We start from the raw sequence: 21,685 nt of genomic DNA on the forward strand, positions 1-21,685 counted from the left end.
TATAAGCGTGGCGATTTCCTGAATTGTCGGAGTTACGCCCTGACAATATAGTCAGACGCAAGCACTCTCTTCGACTTCCATTCCATCCTTTAAACAGCATTTACATTCCATTCATTAAACAGCAATTAACATTTCAATATTTTGCTTATATTCAATTGGTTAATATAGAGTTAAAAAATCCTCTATTATTTAAAGCAATCCGATAACCCAGGAACCGTACAGTCAGGTCTAGTCAACATAAAAATCTACTACAGATCTACGACATTCATACCACGCAAATCGAAACGAAATTAATCATACTGCACCAAGATTCGTGACCGAATGATCTGAGATATGTTCTAAATTCTTTAACAAATCTACCTCCCTCATAGCAACAGTTCGCGTGCCGGTAGATACTTTGCAGTACAATTACGTAACGACATAGCTCGTTTGGATTGTTATATTGTACCATGATAAGCTATTTCTTGGATACAGGTTATTGGCCCAAATAAGAAAATATTTGATCGCTTGTAACTGTAGTACAGTTAGTACTATGTACTAGTAGTAGTAAATAAATAAATCATGGGCGCTACAACCTCTTTAGGTCTTGGCCTCAGATTTCTGAATCTGTTTCATGATCATTTTTTTAAATCTGATAGGTAAGTAGCTGATCAGCCTCCAGTACCTGACACACGTCGTCGACTTTTTTTGGGTCTACGACATGACGGTTTCCTCACGATATTGTCCTTCACCGTTCGTGCAAATGTTAAATGCGCACATAGAAAGAAACTCTATTGGTGCACAGCCGGGGATCGAACCTACGACCTCAGGTATGAGAATCGCACGCTGAAACCACTAGGCTAACTCCGCTCACTGCAGTAATAATAGCATTTTATTCAGATACTTTTACGCGTAAACAAAATTGTATATCAATCTTATTCTTTTTAGATATGCCCTAAATAATGCAAAAAGGCTATCGACAAAAAAGGGCACACAGATACACTAAAGCCTGTTCTTGTCTGCACTATGCCACTATCTGCCCTTCATCACCAGATATTTCCATAATTTGGTTTATGCTCTTCTTTGGTCTATGCTGTTTATAGTTTCTTTATCTACTTTTCTCTTCCTCTTGCCAGCTAGTACTTATATCTATTTAGTTTTTAAAAGCATTTAAAACGCCCCCATATTTCATAAATAAAATTTGTCATTTATTTACCGAATACCCGTCTACTGATAGATGTATAACATCGAAACATTTCCAGCCAGACACAATTTTTCCCGATTCGAACGCTTCCACCCTCGCTTCATATTATATATTTCCATCTGTCCTGCCGTGTTCCGGCAATTGGCAACGTTCATTAATCGCGAAGGTAACACCCACATAGCTATAAAATATGTAGGATAAGGATAATAGGAATTGGGACATTACGTAAGTTCGTCAACCTGCGATACTAAAAATAAGGCGGTTTTGCTTTGGTCTCAAATAAGTTGAACCCTTAGCTTGCATACATTGACAAATATAAACCTAATGAATAGATGTTTATAAACAGAGCTCCGTGTGCGCTTTCTGTACACAAACAAAATTTAAAAAACAAAACGTTATTAAATATAAGAAGACGAACCCGGAAGGATTCTAGATATTTCAAGAAGAGGTTGTAAAGTTAATCCTAATAGTTTTTTTTTATTAAGGGTCTGTTGCATAATGTCCGAATAAGTTTCAAATATGCTATTTATTACTTATTGGATAAACACTATTTTTGCGTTTCACGACTGTCAGTTAGCGCGAAATTTCTTCGGAACTTTTATCTTCCGAATAATTTATGTGTTGCATAGCTATTTGGTACTTTATCCATACATTGTCAAACAGACCTTTACAACTTTATTTAATTAAAAAATTAAAATATATTTTTGTCTTTATTGCCTTTATTCATTTACATCGGTTTTAAAGAATCATCAAAAATTTGTATGAACATTGCCAGAATTCACTTTAGATTTAGATTAGAAGAATACAGATGACGTCAGACAATTAAAATTCATTTAATTAACTGATATCGACCTTATATTGTACCTAACCTTAGGTGTCTATAGTAAACTATTTTAAGGAGACCCAGCTCTAATAAATAAATAAATACGTGTATTGTACGAATGTCAAACTACGTGTGCATTTGTGTGTGTGAAAACAAAAGAATGATCTTTTTTTGTAGTAGAAAATATTTGTTTGATAACACGTGTAATTCTTAAGCCATTACTGGCTTTTCGTTCAATACGTAAAGTTCATCTTCAAGCCAAATAGGTCAAGGGTAAAATTTTATCCGCGGAAGCTTAAAAGCTTTTTTAAAAGCGACACAGCGATAAGTTACAAATGCATTTCTATCCTATTGCTAACTGAAACATTACATTATTATAAATTATTTAGTTAAGAGAGACGCAGTTGAGTCCCAAATAGTATAAGTTTGACAAGCATTAACCAATTCCATAAAATACTTGTATAAAAATTTTAAGCGTGTAATTAAGACTTATTGATAAGTTTTCATACATAAATTAAGTATGTATTAAGCTTGAATGAGTAAAACTTTATCAGTGAAAGCTTAAAGAGCTTAAAGCATATATACACATTTATATCGACAAATTTAAAATACGTTTTTATCCTATAATATAAAACAATTTGATTGAAAAAAATTAAAGTGCAGGACTAACATTTATTGATTTTATACGTATTTAGTATTTACAAAAGTCACTATAGAGTCATTATTCAGGGATAAAGTGCAACTTAAAAAAACTGGTCCAAAGGCAACAGGGATTTGTTAAGTGTGTACCTAAAAATAAATAAATAGAAACAAAAGCTATAATCATTGCTTAAACGATATTCATACTGGACGCGTAAGAACTGCATTTTTGCTCGCTATGGACATGGACGCAATTATAATAATTTATTCGTCTCATAACTATTTATAAGTCAAAGAAAATTTCCGCAAACTCCAATTCAGATGACAATCATTAAGTGGCGGTAATTACTGTAATTACAATTAAATTTAATTACAATCAGTTTGATTGGCATTTTCATGAATTATGAAATTTTTACATATCGCATGCTGATAAGAAATTAAAAATGACAAACAGGCTAATTAATTTACGAAATTTTATATAAAAAATACAGCTTTCTAAGTCATTCATTAAGAAATTGATCATTAACTAAAAATAATGGTTTAACCTAGTTTCGAAACTTAGTTATCGATTTTGACTGACTTAAAAACTCTGTTTCAAATCAAATTCAAAAATCATTTATTCATGTAGGTAACATAATGTACACATATGAACGTCAATAAAGAAAAATACATTAAATGCTTCTAATTTCATTTACGGAAGAGAAGATCTGGCAATAAACTCTCCGCCACTATTTTTAATCGCCAAGCTTTTTCTTTTACACAACGTTTGTTACAGTTAAACGTCTATTTTTTAGCTATTAGACTTAGGGCCATGAAAAGTGCGTAAAAGTAATAGTGCCCCTTAAAGGGGCGGCGCAATGCACTTGCGAGCCTTCTGCCAATGCGAGTGTTCATGTGTATTAGCTGTGACTGCTGACATTTTACCTCTTGGTTTCTAAAGTTTACGACACACACATCACAGGTGTTTAAACCTTGTTCAAAGAAACATTAAATGTTTTCAGTTCAAAGATACTTTTATTTTTTATCATATTACATTTTATCATATATATATATAGATTTATCAAAGAATTACATTTACTTAGTGAGAAAATTTGGAGTAGGTAAATTATGTAAATCGTGTTGAGAAATTATTTGACAATAAGCCATTTAAAATAAAAATATTTGTTGCTAACAATAAGTACAATATTTTTATGTTATTTATGAATAAATGCATTACATTTACATTATATTATATTATTAATACATTTTTTACTCAAATACATCAAATAACAAGAGTTATTTCCGATATGACGATTTGTAGTCCAAAAAAACCACTCCTCCCCCCACATGCCTTCAATAACGCATACCAAACTATACTTATATTTAACATACTAAAAAAATCCAGCCACAACCGAGATATGACAAATCAAACCCATGAGTAAACAAACCCACATAGACATGGTTTTGACCCATTCCATACACGCTGAGCGGTCTAACAGAAAGTGAATCTGTCCAGTTACCTATAAAGTAGTAGTGCCTATTTGTTTAACGTGTTATTTCCATTGCAAATATTAAAGCGTGTAAGGAGCTATAGGAAGCAACGTACCCTGACATTAGTTTAAAATGCTGTGCAAAAACCTAATAAAGTTTTAACTGCAAACCCTTCCGCGTCAACCATAATAAATAATTAAATTTTAATACCATATTACTAGCATGCTATCATCACCCTTACGGTTTTTCCAAAAGGGGGCCATGCACTACTGATTGATCAATACACGAAAGCGAACCGCAAAGAAAAACAGGTGCATTCGAGACGATAACGCCTAAGTAATATAATCAAACGACTATTATTACTTTGAACTGTGTTAATGGAGAGATAAGGGTCATTTCTGCATGTTAGTTCTCATTTCCTGCAGTCTCAGTTTCATAAGCCGAGGTAAGTCATTATAATTACGACGCCGGTCGTCGACTGCAAAAACCAACAAAGGTTTTATGCGTACTTTTGTGCTGCCAAATTATTATCATCTATTGTATGTAGAGATTTAGTTTTAATCACCCAATTTAATTATAATTATAGCTATACTATGCCATGTACTACAAAGCTTTGTAAACACTTTAAAGTAGGCTTCATAATATAAAGGAGGCAAAAATGATCATTTGTTAATCTAATAGGCAATAAGTGGTCAGTCTTCTGTACCTGACGCACGCCGGCGTCTAAAGCAATCCTCACGATACCTCACCATGTTTTCCTTCACTGTTAGAGCAAATTTTAAATGCGCATATAGAAAGAAAGTCTATTAGCAGCCGGATATCGAACCTACGAATATCGAACCTCAGGGATGAGTCGCACGCTGAAGCCACTAGGGCAACACTGTTCTAACTTTGCCTATTAACTGAAAGTTAAAAAGGGATTTGAAATATCATTTCCGAAAGCACCAAGAGGCAACAAGAAACGTGCAGTATTTACGTTCGTTTATTTAAAATAAAGCAGTGGTCACTAAAGGGGTCTTGTGAACTGATTCACGATCAGATGAAACCTGCACAGTCTAAAAGTTATTCCTAAACATTGTTTCGTCTATATCAGTATGTGATCTAGTATGCTGTACCGAAAGACACGCTCTGAACAGCAAACACAAAAGTGTATTCAATTCACACTACAATTGTTGCGTTCTTCACTTTAAGACAATACAAATGTAGGACGTATTTGATTCAAGATGTTTTGCCTCCTTGCGTCAACGTCATAATAAACAATTCAACAGAGGTAACCATGGTAACAAACAAACCGTAACGATAACGAAATAACAAAAACGAGATTATATTGACAAATGGGTTAAATATTTTCGTGTTATCAACACGAGTTCATTAACTATTCATTTTGTTTACATCTTTTTCGATAACAAATAAGAAGTAATTATTACACAATTAACTGATAAAAATATAATGTACAATGGTTTAAATAAAACTCTGCCAACGTCTCACATTGTACCCACTCTAAGTCCCTATGACTAATGGTAGAAGAGAGAACGTTGTAGTCTTGAATAATAGTAGGAATTTCTTCATAAAAAAGCCGTACGAGATGTCTATGAACAACCCCATTTCCTACCCTTTGGAATGGGGCACGCAACTAATATTGTGTACGAGGCATTTGCCTGAATCATATTATTAATTTATCGTAATAAATATATAAAATGAATATACATTGGAATCTCGATAACTCGAATGTCAAGTGAACCGCAGAATGTTCGAGTTACCAAGTTCGACACAAGAACTTCGAGATACCTGCTGAAATTCCGACTACAGAGGCGCAATTTCAAAGTGTATTTTTCGCTTTGTAGAGTCGAATTTGAATAACTTAAGTTTTGTGGTATATTTTTTTATGAATGTATTCATTCATTGCACGTGTACAAGACAAAAGAAATATATTAGAAGCCACGAAACCCGAACACTCATTTGAGATTTTATTGCTATTATTTCTGAGAATTACAAGACGTCATTATACAACTACGGCTTATAGTCACTTTTTTATATTCGAGTTACAGGGTATAAATATCTATTAACAATACTTCGGGATAGGGGCAATATAGGGAAACAATATTTTCTTCGAGTTACAAAGTCTAAATAATTCGAGATATCGCGTATTTAATTAAGGGTTTAGCGGAATTTGACTTAAAGATTGAATCTCGCTATTGAGATTCCATTGTATATTATGTCAATAATGGACAATAAAGCAAAAGTAGTGTAGTAACTAACCTGTCCATATGCAAGCACAGTTGCGTTGTATCCATCGAGGGCTGATTCCACGAGCTTTCTGACACATGTGTCATAAATCTCCTGTTGGCCTACCAGAGGTTCGAAGGCATAGTCGAAGGTGAAAGCCCTCTCTGAGCCAAGAGCGACTCCACCTTCCCCCGCAGCGCCTCCTGCTCTCGCACAGATGCCACATCCTTCTAGAACCTCCGCTGGCGTCTGTGGTCTGATTCTGAAAAGGTAAATTAATATATCAACAACAATGTTGCATAGGGTATTTGAGTATTAAAAATGTTTGTAGGGGAACTGTTAAAGAAGCCATTTACCACAAAGTACATTCTCAAGTTTCCAAGTTTGGATTTTAGTAACTAGATAGGGTTTTAAAATAATTTTATTTAAGGCATTCATATTCTATTAGTATGAGAGATCTTTAAGGCGTAGAAACAAAAAGGTATTCGAAAAATATACTTCTGTCAAAATGACACATCTGTCTAATGTTTTTTTTATTGCATAGGATAGTCAAACGAGCCTACGGGACGCCCACAAAGGGAAATCATCGCAGCTCATGGACAGGTGTCTATATTTTAATTCAAAATGGGTATTCAAGCATTAACGCACCCAGCGTTGACAGTCAGGAATGACTATGTTCTTGTTTAAACAATTGAAGGTCGAAATTAATTGAAGAATCGTGAGAAGAAAGAAAGGTGATGATAATTAGCTGGAAGTCACCTGGCTGATTGTATTTGACATGTAATAAAAACTTCTAACTAATAAAATTATATGTATTAAATTTATTGGTAACACATGGAAACTATTCACCAGATCGACTAGACTATTTCCTATAACGTTTAAATAAACGTTCTTGTTGACAACAGATTAATCATTTCCAGTTCGATTAAGATAAGAATGTATTACAATCTGACCAGTTACGAAATGTCAACGATCCAATCCTCCTGATCCCTGACCCGAATGACTGAACGATGACCTATAAAGATTAACAGACAAATTATACGTCGCAACGAACAATTAGGTAAGACGCACGTAACGCACGTGCACTCAGAATCGTAATATAATAGCTATGAACTTTGACAAAGTATCTATAGATAGAAACAGGGAAATCGGTGAATGAAATAACGTGAGGAAACCGGCTTGCCTCAGACCCAGAAAGTCAACGGCGTGTGTCAGAAACAGGAGGCTGGTAACATACTTGTCTATCAGATTGATCATGATACCGATACAAAAATCTGAGGCCCAACCCTAAAAAGAATGAAGCGGAATACATTTATTTTGACCCAGACAGCGCTTATAACAACTCTCATTCATACTCTTAAATACAGAGTATTATACGCACATATACGTACTCATAGACTCACGCGTACATAAGGTCTATACGACTTTTGTTTGATAAGATTTAACATTAATACTACTTTTTCTAATTTGTTTTAATCGTGCACCATTTACTCCGAAACACAAGGGCTAGCCACACACTAGGGAGCCCTTGATGAGTTTTGATACATTTTGTCACAACCATATTTTGTTATGAATAAAGCTATTATTATTTTAATAGCACAATACGTTTCATTGACGCGAGAGTACCACGAAATAAAACAGTTTACACTGTTTAAACTTCACAAAAATAAAATTTTGATCGTCCTTTATATGATTGGCAAGAGTTGCTAGCTAAAATAATCTTTCGTCTCTTCCTATCTGGACGAGTTACAAGTTATAAACAATTAATTCTTATGTATAAGTGTTTGTAATGTAATTTCCTTAATAAAGTTTAAAAGCATACAAAACGTTTCTATGGGGTCACATGACACATTATGAGGGGTAGTATCGATCAATTCTGATTCTGAACGAACCCCTTTACAATGAAATACGTTTATAAAATTATAAAGCTCATACAACTTTCATTTTCACCACGACTGGCCACGACCATGTCACAGACTAAAGTCGTTCGTCACGCAGATCGAGCACAGATAAAAGATTCATTTAATTAGCAGATAATCTGCAACAGAGGACTTAATTGAGAATTTACTTCGAAAGTTTCTTTTAATAATTGCTATAAATGATACAAATTTTCGAGAACTTTTAATATAATATGATTTCGCCTAATAATTATAAACCAAATACAAATCAAATTTAGACATCAAAGCCATCTTTCAATACATTATAGTAAGGACCATACGAACCAACGAAAATAAATATGGTAGGTTAAAAATAGCAACACTGACTCAACGCATGGTCGGTAGCGACCAGCAGTCTGGATGCGCGCACGCACGCACAACGCAATCGGTAATAAAGATAAACCTAAAGACGTATATAGTATAATATACTTTTTCACAGGAAAGGTATTTTGAAAATAGAATTCGTATTGGTATACTCTTCACGATTTTTATATCAAATAGACTTTGGCATTTAAAAATAGAACGCAATGTATTATACTTTTTCACAGGAAAGATATTTTGAAAATAGAATTCGTATTGGTATAATCTAAACGATCTTTATTTAAAATAGACTTTAGCATTTAAAAATAGAACGCAAAAAAGTACTGTACCGGAAATAAAATATTTTTGTTCTCTATATCCTAAGATTTTTTTACTGAATCTAATAAATATAATCTTTTCATAGACTAAAAATATAGATACCCAATTTGGAATAGTAGCTAACGATAAATCCTGGCAACTTTTCAATACGTCGATCGCTTCCCAGTAAACCTACGCATACATTGTGTCTAGGGCATCGAGCCCGGGTTTACCCGGGCCGTAAAAACCCGGGTTTTCCCGGTTCTGAGGATTACAAAAAAAACCGGGTTTCAATTTTTAAAACTCGGGTTTTCGGGTTTTTCGGGTTTTTTTTATACTTTTGTTTTTGTTGTTTATTAAGTTTAAAGCACTTTGAATGCAATAATAAGTAAATTGAATAAAAATTCGCTTTAATAAATTATTATTTATGACACAAAAAGTAGCTTCCTTGCTACGTTCCTACCCATAAACAAGACATGCAAGTTAAATGCGCGTCCATCTCAGGACATGAGTGGGGTGAACTGTGGAGCAGTTGAGAGAGGAGGGTGTATCGTTGCGCGCGCGTTTGAGACTGATGCCAACCCAAGTATGCAGGTTATGGTGTCTCATATGGCTGCAGTTGATGGAATTTCTCTTAGAACGTTCTCAAAATCACAACATATAAAGTACCTTTCTGAAAAGACCGGCAACAAATTACCAACTACTGCTGATACCGTTCGCCACATAATTCTCAAAGACTTTGATAAAAGGAAGCTAGAAATAATAAACGAGATTAAAATTATACTGTCAGATGAAAAGAAGTTTTCGATATCATTCGATGAATGGACATCTATGAAAAATAGAAGATATATAGGGATCACTTTACTTTCACCAAATTTTGCAAGGGATAGAGTTTTCGAAATCTAGGTCTCATACGCATTCACGGGTTCATGAATGCTTACAATTGATTGAGGCCAAAAGATCGAAATGCTCGAAAAAACCGGTCCACCCGGGTTTTGATTACTCTTAGACCCGAAAACCCGGGTTTTCAGAATTGAACCGAGTTTCGATGCCCTAATTGTGTCCGCCTTTTGAGCCGGGGGTATTGAACGGCGCGTAGTCAGCTAATTACACAACGGAGCTCACGCGATTTTCAACTAAAGTAAAATTTTTGCACGTTGCAGCTAATAATTCTTAAAAGTTCGATGTAAAAAGACTGATATTTCTAATTCCGTTATGCAATTATTATTTTTTTTACATTTATTTATTTACTTATTATTAAATAAATAAATAATTTCGTTTTGTTATTATATTCTACCCATAAAACTTTACTTTATTAGCAAATTGGATATATCAAAAACTTAACAAAATACGTATTTCGACTCCTGTTTAAAAAAAATAATGCTTCTTATTTTAAACATACTTGGTGTTTTTAATTAATTAAATTTCCTAAATATTTTTCGGTAGTCTATGAATATCTAGATCATTTGGGCATAGATTAAATAGGACTTCGATGTTCTACGTTTCTATATCTGTATCTCAAAAGAAAACAAGTTCGTGTGCTCATTACGTTGACAGTTGGCACTCCAACTGTCAGAACACTGAGACACAAGGAGTACTTGGATAAATTAGAAGTCGCACTAATTACGACAAAAGCTAGTTTCAGGCTTCTATTTGGTATTGCTTATAAGACTTGTATGAAATCGCTACTCTCATCTTCTGTCCTATTGACCTATTGATTGATTAGACCTTGTATTTCTTTATAGCCACTTGCATCACCAGGTCGGTCTTGCTAGCTTTGCGTTTACAGACGACACATAAATATCTCGATAATTTGAAACTCAAGGGACCAGAGATAAATTTAAAATTATCAAGAGTTTAAAATAACAAGTGTTCAACCACAAGCCACTTTCGCGCTTGGGTAAACAAGTTTCATCAAAATTCGTGATTTATTATTTCTATATTATACATTTACAAATTTTTTATCATAAGCTAGCGACTTGGCTCCATTATCCAAAGAATTTTTGATAGTGACTGCGAAGTAATCATTATGAATGCAATGCATAAAATATTGTTTCCTGTCTGTAACTTCTAAACAGAGTTTATATTCTTATAGTTGTAGTTGGCAAAATGACCCTAACTCAATTCGAAAATACTTCATCATATAATATAAATATATAAAAATTATTAAAATATTACTTCCCGCCGTCAGCACGCTTAAAACTTTTGAATTACCTTTTCCTGTTTAGAGCGATGAAATTCGCGCCAAATAAATCTCAGTAACTTAGTGAAATATTATTTTGTGATGGAGGAATCTTCATGTTTGTCTTCATCCTAAAAATGACATCTCCGAATCATAAATACATATTAACTGACTTTGTATCCTAAATCGTAGATAATTTCGCGTATATTTTGTCCAAATACAATTTGCATAGATCATAACCTGTTGAGGTTTTGTAAGGACATCGTGGAGGCTGTGGCTTTGTAAACCCACACTGAATGACAGAGCGTGGGCGAACCCAGTTATGAATCGCCCACAAGTGTTCTACATTGCCTAAAGCGTTCAGTCAAATTCTATTGAAAATATATAATTATTATTGGTATATTAATTTTAAGTCCCAGGCTAACTGTAACTTAAAAGTACAAATTCTTAAAAGGCCGGCACCGCACTTGCGAGCCCTCTAGCATCGAGTATCCATGGGCGTCGGTATTACTTAACATCACGAAAGCGTCCTGCCCGTTTGCCCCCGTTCTATTAAAAAAAGAAAAAAACTTCCCAGAGTGGCAGACATGTCTGTTCATGTTAGATAGATAATAATCAGTCTTCTGCTTCCACGCTAAAAAGATTGTTTCTATGTCAAACCCAATTTTAGTAAATCATTTCAACATATTTTAATTTTCCATTAAAATTGTACATAACCTGGGTCATCGGAGTATTTTAAATAATAGAAGATTTTTGTTTAACTCTATATTAACCACTCGCGTACAACAATAATGAAATGTTAATTGATATGTAACAAATGAATGCAATTTAACATTTAGGGTCTGTTTCACAGTGTCCGGATAAGTTCCAAATAAGCCATTTATTACTTATTGGTAAGATAAACAGTATTTTTGCGTTTCACGACTGTCAGATAGCGCTATTTGTCATGAAATGCGAAGTATCTTATTCGGAATTTTTATCTTTCGTATAATTTATGTGTTGCATAGCTATTTGGTACTTTATCCATACATTGGGAAACAGGCCCTTAAAAAGAGTGCCTACGTCTGCTTATACTGTCGGGACGATTTAGGAAATCGTCATGCTTATAAAACAAAGAAAGCCTGAGTGAGCATAATGTACAGCCTTGGTACAATCATTTTTCAAAAAGAAATAAAAACGCTTTTTATCTGTAGAAAGTATAGTCCAAAAGATCACTTCACATTGTAAAGGTTCTTAGGGTCTGAAGCCGTTCAAAAAGAAAATAGTTATCCAACTACCACGATAAAAGAATACATAATTTGATCTCAGCTAATAAAATACAGCCATTATTGCCTTCAGTACGACTTTGAATTATTAAGTTACATCGATTTGTAAATGGCTTAGTAAATTAATAACATTATTAGGTCTAGGTCCTTCAAACCAATTAGTTAATAATAGTTTATTACATATATTATTCAAATCTAATTTGTATCGGAACTGGATATAAGAAATAAATAATAATACAACATTGATACCAAGACCATAAAAGTGTGTTCAATTTGAAATACAAATTGAAATTCACAAGTAATCATAATGCCATCAAAAACAGAAAAAAGTCTTGCAATCTGCATACCAGTTAATTTATTCAATCCCTATATAAGGGACTGTCTCTCTTAAGTTATTACGTAATTAGCTAATCAAATAACATCTTAGAGTGATCATATCAATATTACATTATGTTTATAAATATTTGTATTTGTATATTTGAATCCACAGCTAAGTTATAGGTCGAAAATGTCGTTCGTTATGGCGCACAGCCGATCACAAATTATGCTTTAAAAATGGTAATAATAATAAAGTAAATCAAGCATAGTACAAGAGAGTTCTACAGTGGTCAGATCAATAGACCCCTTGCTGAACCTAAACGATACGATATCATTAATAAAAGGATGTCCAATAGGTCATAGTTGAGCCAATAATGCCACTTGTGATGATATACGGCAATATAACTCTATATCCGTTGCGGTGCGGGTGGGGAAAGTGCAAATCATCTCATTTCAAACTTCGAATCCCGGCTGTGCACCAATGAACTTTCTATGTACGCATTTAACACTAGCTCGTACTTTGAACGAAAACATCGTCAATATGACAAATAGTTATTTGAAAGAAAAAGGTCGCGAAACAAATACAGAAATCTTGGAATGTAATTAGTGTTTAAATCTTGTAGAGATGGTTCATTAAATTAAAACTGAATTTTCACACTCTTTATTGTGACTTTCTATTGGGATACTCATTTAACAATTATAATATAATATATAAATACAATAAATATCATTAATTTATAGATACAAGTATAGTTATGTGTGTTGAACTATTAGGCATAGTTGATACTAGGACTCTGAGAATTCATGATGATCACATTGATAAAGCATTTAATTTTAATTTCGCAGTTAATTTGATTTTAAAAATACTGATTTAAAAAAAATCTGAGACGGGCAGTTAACATATTGAGGAGTACAATTAATAAAACGGAATTATAATATACATTTAAAGTCGGTTGAAAAAATCACGTTAATCACTGTATGAACCAGTGACTCTTAAAAACTATTTTAACAGTACGCGTATTTTTCTACCGTTTAAAATTATAATTTTCACCAAATAGTAGAAGTCATTTCAACAGAGTTTGCTTTTTATAATGCTGATTACTTTCTTTAGATATTTTCTGAAACTCTCCGGTCGACGTACTTAATGCCAGGTTTCGCTAGAAAGTCTAGAGAGTGGAGCAAAAAACTTGATAGTTTCGTGATATTTACACAGTAATTTCTTCATTACTACCTCAATATTTATAATCATTCAATTTAATTAATTAAATTCCATAAATACAGTTACTAAAACTGGCACTTGACTAAGCGATTATTATCGACTTAATTATGTTTGTCGCAATAACCAATAAAAACCATTAATAATCAATCATTGTTATATTATGACAGGACTGTAATAGCAAATTGTATTAAACTGCAAGTCAGAATCGTGACGCCATTCGCCATTGCGATGAAAATAGTTTAGCCTGTAGTTTTTGGCGAAACAAATTTTATTTATTTATTTATTTATTTATTGGGAAACCAAACAGAGACATCCTTAATAAAAACAAAGTCAAAAATAAAACAAATACAAACACACTGGATGCCTCCACAACAGGTTACACATATATAAATTTTTATAATAAATAATTTGCATCTTATAACATAAAATCTCTAAATCACAAACGTTATCGAAACGAACTTGAAGATGTTTTTGTCTATGACAAACTCTATCAAATTGTATTTACGCCGTGAAACAAGAAATATCAGTGCTTTACTTACAGTATCATTTCACGTTTCATTTTTATAAATGATAAATATTATTTGATACGCCGGAAAATGTCTGCTTACAAAGCGAACTCCATCAAGTATATTAAATCAATACAACGTCGGAAAACAATACTAAAATACAACACCATCATTATAACTCAATGAATAATCAATAATAGTTCTAAAAGTATGTTATTAAAACCAGTTAACATTTTTCACGACGGCCAAAACCGACGTACACAATTGCCTGTGTTTGTAAGTTTAAAAATTGCGTATATTTTTATAAGCATCATACAATCGGAAAACTTCGCAAGCATTTTTTATTACCCGGATAACTATACTTCGTAGGCATATCTATTATTTAAGCAACTCAGCTTTTGTTACTATTCTGTTATCAAATCCTAAAAAATATATTTATTTTTTAGGATTTGATAACAGATGTTGTATTCAACAGACGAAAGATTTAGTTAAAAATTAAATGCTTTATCATTGCAGTTTACAAATAGGTAATGCAAACGTGTATGGCGAATTCGGTTAAAATAATCCTTCTCGTACATATCTGGATTAAATCCAGGACCTACTAGAGAAGGTACAAGTTAAATGTATCCACGAGCATTGTGAATGTCATGAAAGTGGATGAAGCGAGAGAGAACCAGGACCATAGCTAGTGGAGATCTGCGGTCTGTGCCTATCCTTTCAATAAATGTAATGTAAGTATTAGAGTACTTATCATGGACTAAACGCAGCCTTATATAACATTAAGATGTGAGTATACAATATTAAATGCAAAAATACGGTTTACGGTGCATTATAAGCTATAAATTGCGGAATATCTTAGCGCCTAACGCTCCATTGTTGGAACATTAAAGTATGAATAATGTATAAGCATGCGTGCCACAAGACAAGGACGTTTATCTAACAGTGGCACAAATCAATAAACAGAAATACGTAAATACACACGAGAACAACGTTATACTTATTTTAGTTAATAAGTTTTGTTTAATATATAAAATTCTCGTATTTGTAAGTGTTTGTTATTAAACTTCCCCGAAAAGGCTCGACCGAATTCTGTGAAGATGCGTGCAAATCGGCCATCTATTTTGTATCCCCCTTAATGTTAAAATCACAGAACCTAAATTTTTCAGTCTGGAAAACCGAATAGTCTCTGAGGTAGCATAGCAAATGTTTCATGTAGGTATGTACAAAAAATGTACGCTAAGTAGTATAACATTAAGAAGAAATTAAGTTCGCGGGACCTTGTGTATGAATAGATTTTTAAACTTGTTTATTTTTCTTTTAACTGTAGTCATATTGTGCTTCTTTGTTTCATAATTAGGTATTTGTAATGACAATATTCTAGTAAAACAATGCTTTTTTCCATTTCATTCCATTCAATACATATATTACAATCCCATCAAAAACATACATGTAAAAGGAGAGCCAATAATAATATTCTCGACTTCGAACAAAAGAATTGAAATATGTATGAGAACCAATTCCTGTATTTCTCGGGATGTAATTCAAACTTAAGATTTGACTCGGCTATTTTTATTTTAGACTCTCTTCAGTAGGTAACGCAGCGTCGTAGCCAGCTAGAAAATATCTGGAGCGGACAATGTTTCCAACGGATTCTGTCTAGCTCCTCCCCCCTTATTACAGTTTACATACAACTTTGAGGACAATGTGTCCACTTAATTCGGTTTGACTGCTGGCCACGTGATCTTTTGTCTTCTGTGCTACGAACCACCATCAGTTGCTCCAAGTTCTCATTGTCTCTGCTCTTTGTATAGCCGAAATAGTATGCTATTTCGGCATATGTCGACAACGAATTATATGTAATTCATTGTCGACATATGTTAGACATGCGTATCCGGTTATTTTAGACAGACTTTAGTATTAACTTATACTATTAGGTTTTTCATTGATCAAGAAAAACTATAAATAAATTTTGCTACAAAGCAGGTAGAGTTATATCTACCTGTAATGGTAGATTATACAAATTGCATGCTAAAGCTATATTTTGCAGTATATCTTTTATATTAACTACTGTTTTATTGACATACACGATTACGGTAGAGGCGTAAATTCGCGGACAAAGTCCAAACATAGGTTACATCACAGCCACACCTTAGAATCATCAAGAAGTTACTTGTCACTTACGATTTCATCGATATATGCTAATAAAATACAAGGTCTCTTGGGCAATAAAAAGCTTTGCATATTACAATACTATCTAATACTTGGCGGTTTTTTTGCTAAACGAACATTACGAATATATGCTTACAATACATGGATGAGAATATGTTAGTGAAAAACAGCAAAAAAGACTACCCACCATTAATTACAATTATGTAATCTTTGCCCTGTATAGGTACATACGGTCTATTGTGACTAATACTTTTGGTTTTTTACTTTAAATATGATTTATAAATAGTAGGCAATTTTTATTCATTCTTTCAAACTCGGAATTGTAGGGTTTGTATGTTTAAACAAAACCTTTGTGTTATTGATTGTATGATTAACATAAATTACTGTACTATTTATTTCCCGATCAAGTTTAGTACTGCTCACTACAGATTACTGATTTGATTACTTTAATAATGTTTATGACTCTAATGCCATGTCTGGTTAAAGAGGTGTATAAGTTCCAGTTAAATAAAGATACATTACCCACAAGATTTGTTTTAAAAACAGAATAGGAATTAAATCCAGTATATTTTTTTAGAAACTTCAAGCAATTATAAAACAGATATACCGGAATCAAATATGCCACATAAATACTACATTTTATTGTAAGACAAAAGTAACCAATGTTAATGGTTACAAATATTTTAAAAAGGGTATTAAAAATGATTGTATAATAAATTTATTCAAGCATCCTTCGCCTAGTAATCTCACCTGAGTTGTCACACTATATTGGCTTCTCAAGTTATGGCCTCATGTAAGAATTGTTATGCAATTATGAAAATTACATGTTAATTTATATAAGAAATATAATGTTATATTTGTTCATGAAGACAGATTTCAAAAGTTAACTTACAACATTAAACAGTTAAGTCAATCATATAAATATTTAATATAATAAAAGAATCTTTTATATAATAAAAAAAATAGTTTGAGTACTACAACACTTTTTAATCATTATATTTTGAGAGTTATGTAATGTTTATAAACAAATTTGTTTATGGTATGAATTCTTTCAGTGATTCTTTTCTTTATTACTTACTATGTTGGTACAAATAAATCTGTTTCACGTTACATATAGTAAATAAGTACATAATGTCAATTGAACAGATAAATATTCTTACCTCACAGCCACTCGAACACTGGATTCATCACTAGCCATGTTTTCATATGGATTCTGTAAATAATAAAATATATCGTATATATTTTAGATACAATAATATAGTTTAGAGTTATATTTTATAAAACTTTAGAAATTAGAATTATTTGATATTTTTCTCTACAAAAGCAATTAAAATTAAAACCCTTCAGTTATTTACGGGAAAGTTAAAGATCTAAATGAATACTCACCAAGCAAGAGATAAAAATATTATTACTCCGGAACTAGAAAGCTTTTCTCTCATATCCGTTATAAAGCGACACGCTAAATAGACACAAAACGAGAACTACGTCCATCTTTCACCATTTGAACAAAATTAAAAACAATGCGGCATTGTGAGGATTTCCTAAACTTTGCGTTATAGCAATTTATGCAAGTAGGGAATGTTAATAATTACTCTGTATGCGGATTTTACAATTATATTTGAGAAACACTGATTTATCTTTTATGCGACAATAATATTACGAAGTTATAAAAATTAATAACGCACAATAAAATCTACAACTACCAGCCGACTCGCCCGACCGAGTTTGACTGTCAAATAGTTCTGACATTTCACATGTGTTTTATATTTTTTACATTGACGTATTGAATATGACGGTAAGAATTATCGTCTGACAAACTGTCTTTGACTTTTGACTCTTTATAAATACAAAAGAGATATCGCAGCTATTACATGAAAAATAGAATACATTCATCATTAAAGTTTTAATAATTAAATATTAATAAAATTAAATTGTAAACTTTCTTAAATATAAACTGTACTAAAAAAAATTAACTTAAGAAGGAGCCATCTAGCGTCTATCTTAAAAATGTCGTGCGTACTACAAACTACAGTGACTAACGGATAATTGTATATTTGATAACTTGATAAGAGACGCCGCTGCATTCAATAAAATAATTAACATAAAATTAAAATACAATCTACTTTTATATTTATAGTCATTATACATGATGATGAGGGACTAGTGCAAGACCAAAAATAAATCACGAAAATAACTTTATAATACGAGATACTTATAGCATACTTTAAATGTCATTGGTACCACCGTTGATTTAAAAAGGCGTATTATTTAAGTAATATTTAATTGAATACGTCTACACTCTTAGTATAATTTTTTTTTGTAAGGACCAGTGTTACTTTAGTGCTTAACGTCCAAACCCAATAATGTATCCACAATCTCAGAATGAAAACAATCGGAGATGAGGCCGTTACAGTCGATCGATTTCCTATCTGCATCCCAATAACCAAACCCTACGAAGACAATCCATTTTTGGCGACGGACAGAATGCAATCTCTTCGCTCTTAACACTCATATTTCAATATAATCAATATATAAACCAAATAAAGTAAATAAAACATACAAATAATGTTAAAATAAACATGTCTATGTTTAAAACATATAAAATACAAATAGTACATAATATTAAAAAAACAGTGGCGCAACTAAAACCAAATCAGTGCTGTGTCAGTGTCAGTTCTGTGCTACGAACCACCATCAGTTGCTCCAAGTTCTCATTGTCTCTGCTCTTTGTATAGCCGAAATAGTATGCTATTTCGGCATATGTCGACAACGAATTATATGTAATTCATTGTCGACATATGTTAGACATGCGTATCCGGTTATTTTAGACAGACTTTAGTATTAACTTATACTATTAGGTTTTTCATTGATCAAGAAAAACTATAAATAAATTTTGCTACAAAGCAGGTAGAGTTATATCTACCTGTAATGGTAGATTATACAAATTGCATGCTAAAGCTATATTTTGCAGTATATCTTTTATATTAACTACTGTTTTATTGACATACACGATTACGGTAGAGGCGTAAATTCGCGGACAAAGTCCAAACATAGGTTACATCACAGCCACACCTTAGAATCATCAAGAAGTTACTTGTCACTTACGATTTCATCGATATATGCTAATAAAATACAAGGTCTCTTGGGCAATAAAAAGCTTTGCATATTACAATACTATCTAATACTTGGCGGTTTTTTTGCTAAACGAACATTACGAATATATGCTTACAATACATGGATGAGAATATGTTAGTGAAAAACAGCAAAAAAGACTACCCACCATTAATTACAATTATGTAATCTTTGCCCTGTATAGGTACATACGGTCTATTGTGACTAATACTTTTGGTTTTTTACTTTAAATATGATTTATAAATAGTAGGCAATTTTTATTCATTCTTTCAAACTCGGAATTGTAGGGTTTGTATGTTTAAACAAAACCTTTGTGTTATTGATTGTATGATTAACATAAATTACTGTACTATTTATTTCCCGATCAAGTTTAGTACTGCTCACTACAGATTACTGATTTGATTACTTTAATAATGTTTATGACTCTAATGCCATGTCTGGTTAAAGAGGTGTATAAGTTCCAGTTAAATAAAGATACATTACCCACAAGATTTGTTTTAAAAACAGAATAGGAATTAAATCCAGTATATTTTTTTAGAAACTTCAAGCAATTATAAAACAGATATACCGGAATCAAATATGCCACATAAATACTACATTTTATTGTAAGACAAAAGTAACCAATGTTAATGGTTACAAATATTTTAAAAAGGGTATTAAAAATGATTGTATAATAAATTTATTCAAGCATCCTTCGCCTAGTAATCTCACCTGAGTTGTCACACTATATTGGCTTCTCACTTGGCTTTCTGGCTTGAATACTCACCAAGCAAGAGATAAAAATATTATTACTCCGGAACTAGAAAGCTTTTCTCTCATATCCGTTATAAAGCGACACGCTAAATAGACACAAAACGAGAACTACGTCCATCTTTCACCATTTGAACAAAATTAAAAACAATGCGGCATTGTGAGGATTTCCTAAACTTTGCGTTATAGCAATTTATGCAAGTAGGGAATGTTAATAATTACTCTGTATGCGGATTTTACAATTATATTTGAGAAACACTGATTTATCTTTTATGCGACAATAATATTACGAAGTTATAAAAATTAATAACGCACAATAAAATCTACAACTACCAGCCGACTCGCCCGACCGAGTTTGACTGTCAAATAGTTCTGACATTTCACATGTGTTTTATATTTTTTACATTGACGTATTGAATATGACGGTAAGAATTATCGTCTGACAAACTGTCTTTGACTTTTGACTCTTTATAAATACAAAAGAGATATCGCAGCTATTACATGAAAAATAGAATACATTCATCATTAAAGTTTTAATAATTAAATATTAATAAAATTAAATTGTAAACTTTCTTAAATATAAACTGTACTAAAAAAAATTAACTTAAGAAGGAGCCATCTAGCGTCTATCTTAAAAATGTCGTGCGTACTACAAACTACAGTGACTAACGGATAATTGTATATTTGATAACTTGATAAGAGACGCCGCTGCATTCAATAAAATAATTAACATAAAATTAAAATACAATCTACTTTTATATTTATAGTCATTATACATGATGATGAGGGACTAGTGCAAGACCAAAAATAAATCACGAAAATAACTTTATAATACGAGATACTTATAGCATACTTTAAATGTCATTGGTACCACCGTTGATTTAAAAAGGCGTATTATTTAAGTAATATTTAATTGAATACGTCTACACTCTTAGTATAATTTTTTTTTGTAAGGACCAGTGTTACTTTAGTGCTTAACGTCCAAACCCAATAATGTATCCACAATCTCAGAATGAAAACAATCGGAGATGAGGCCGTTACAGTCGATCGATTTCCTATCTGCATCCCAATAACCAAACCCTACGAAGACAATCCATTTTTGGCGACGGATAGAATGCAATCTCTTCGCTCTTAACACTCATATTTCAATATAATCAATATATAAACCAAATAAAGTAAATAAAACATACAAATAATGTTAAAATAAACATGTCTATGTTTAAAACATATAAAATGCTTTTTAATTAT

At 32.3% G+C, this 21,685-nt stretch overlaps 1 protein-coding gene across 3 annotated transcripts in view; it reads right to left on the reverse strand.

The window, feature by feature from the left end:
* Nucleotides 1-20,791, reverse strand: part of LOC110995735 (kinesin-like protein KIF21A) — a 58,725-nt gene extending 37,934 nt beyond the window's left edge. For 2 of the 3 annotated variants that reach the window (XM_045632525.1, XM_045632524.1), the window contains exons 1-3: nt 20,454-20,791; nt 17,716-17,768; nt 6,375-6,603 (exon numbers count right to left, since the gene is read on the reverse strand). In XM_045632525.1, coding sequence (XP_045488481.1) covers nt 6,375-6,603; nt 17,716-17,753 — 267 coding nt within the window. In that variant the 5' untranslated portion in view covers nt 17,754-17,768; nt 20,454-20,791. Of the gene's footprint in view, nt 1-6,374; nt 6,604-17,715; nt 17,769-17,941; nt 18,280-20,453 lie in introns of those variants that run through there. The other variant, XM_045632526.1, reaches the window with a different exon arrangement.
* Nucleotides 20,792-21,685: the final 894 nt, after the last annotated feature.

This window comes from Pieris rapae, chromosome 20 (genome assembly GCF_905147795.1).
Source record: "Pieris rapae chromosome 20, ilPieRapa1.1, whole genome shotgun sequence".
Taxonomy (NCBI): Eukaryota; Metazoa; Arthropoda; class Insecta; order Lepidoptera; family Pieridae; genus Pieris; species Pieris rapae.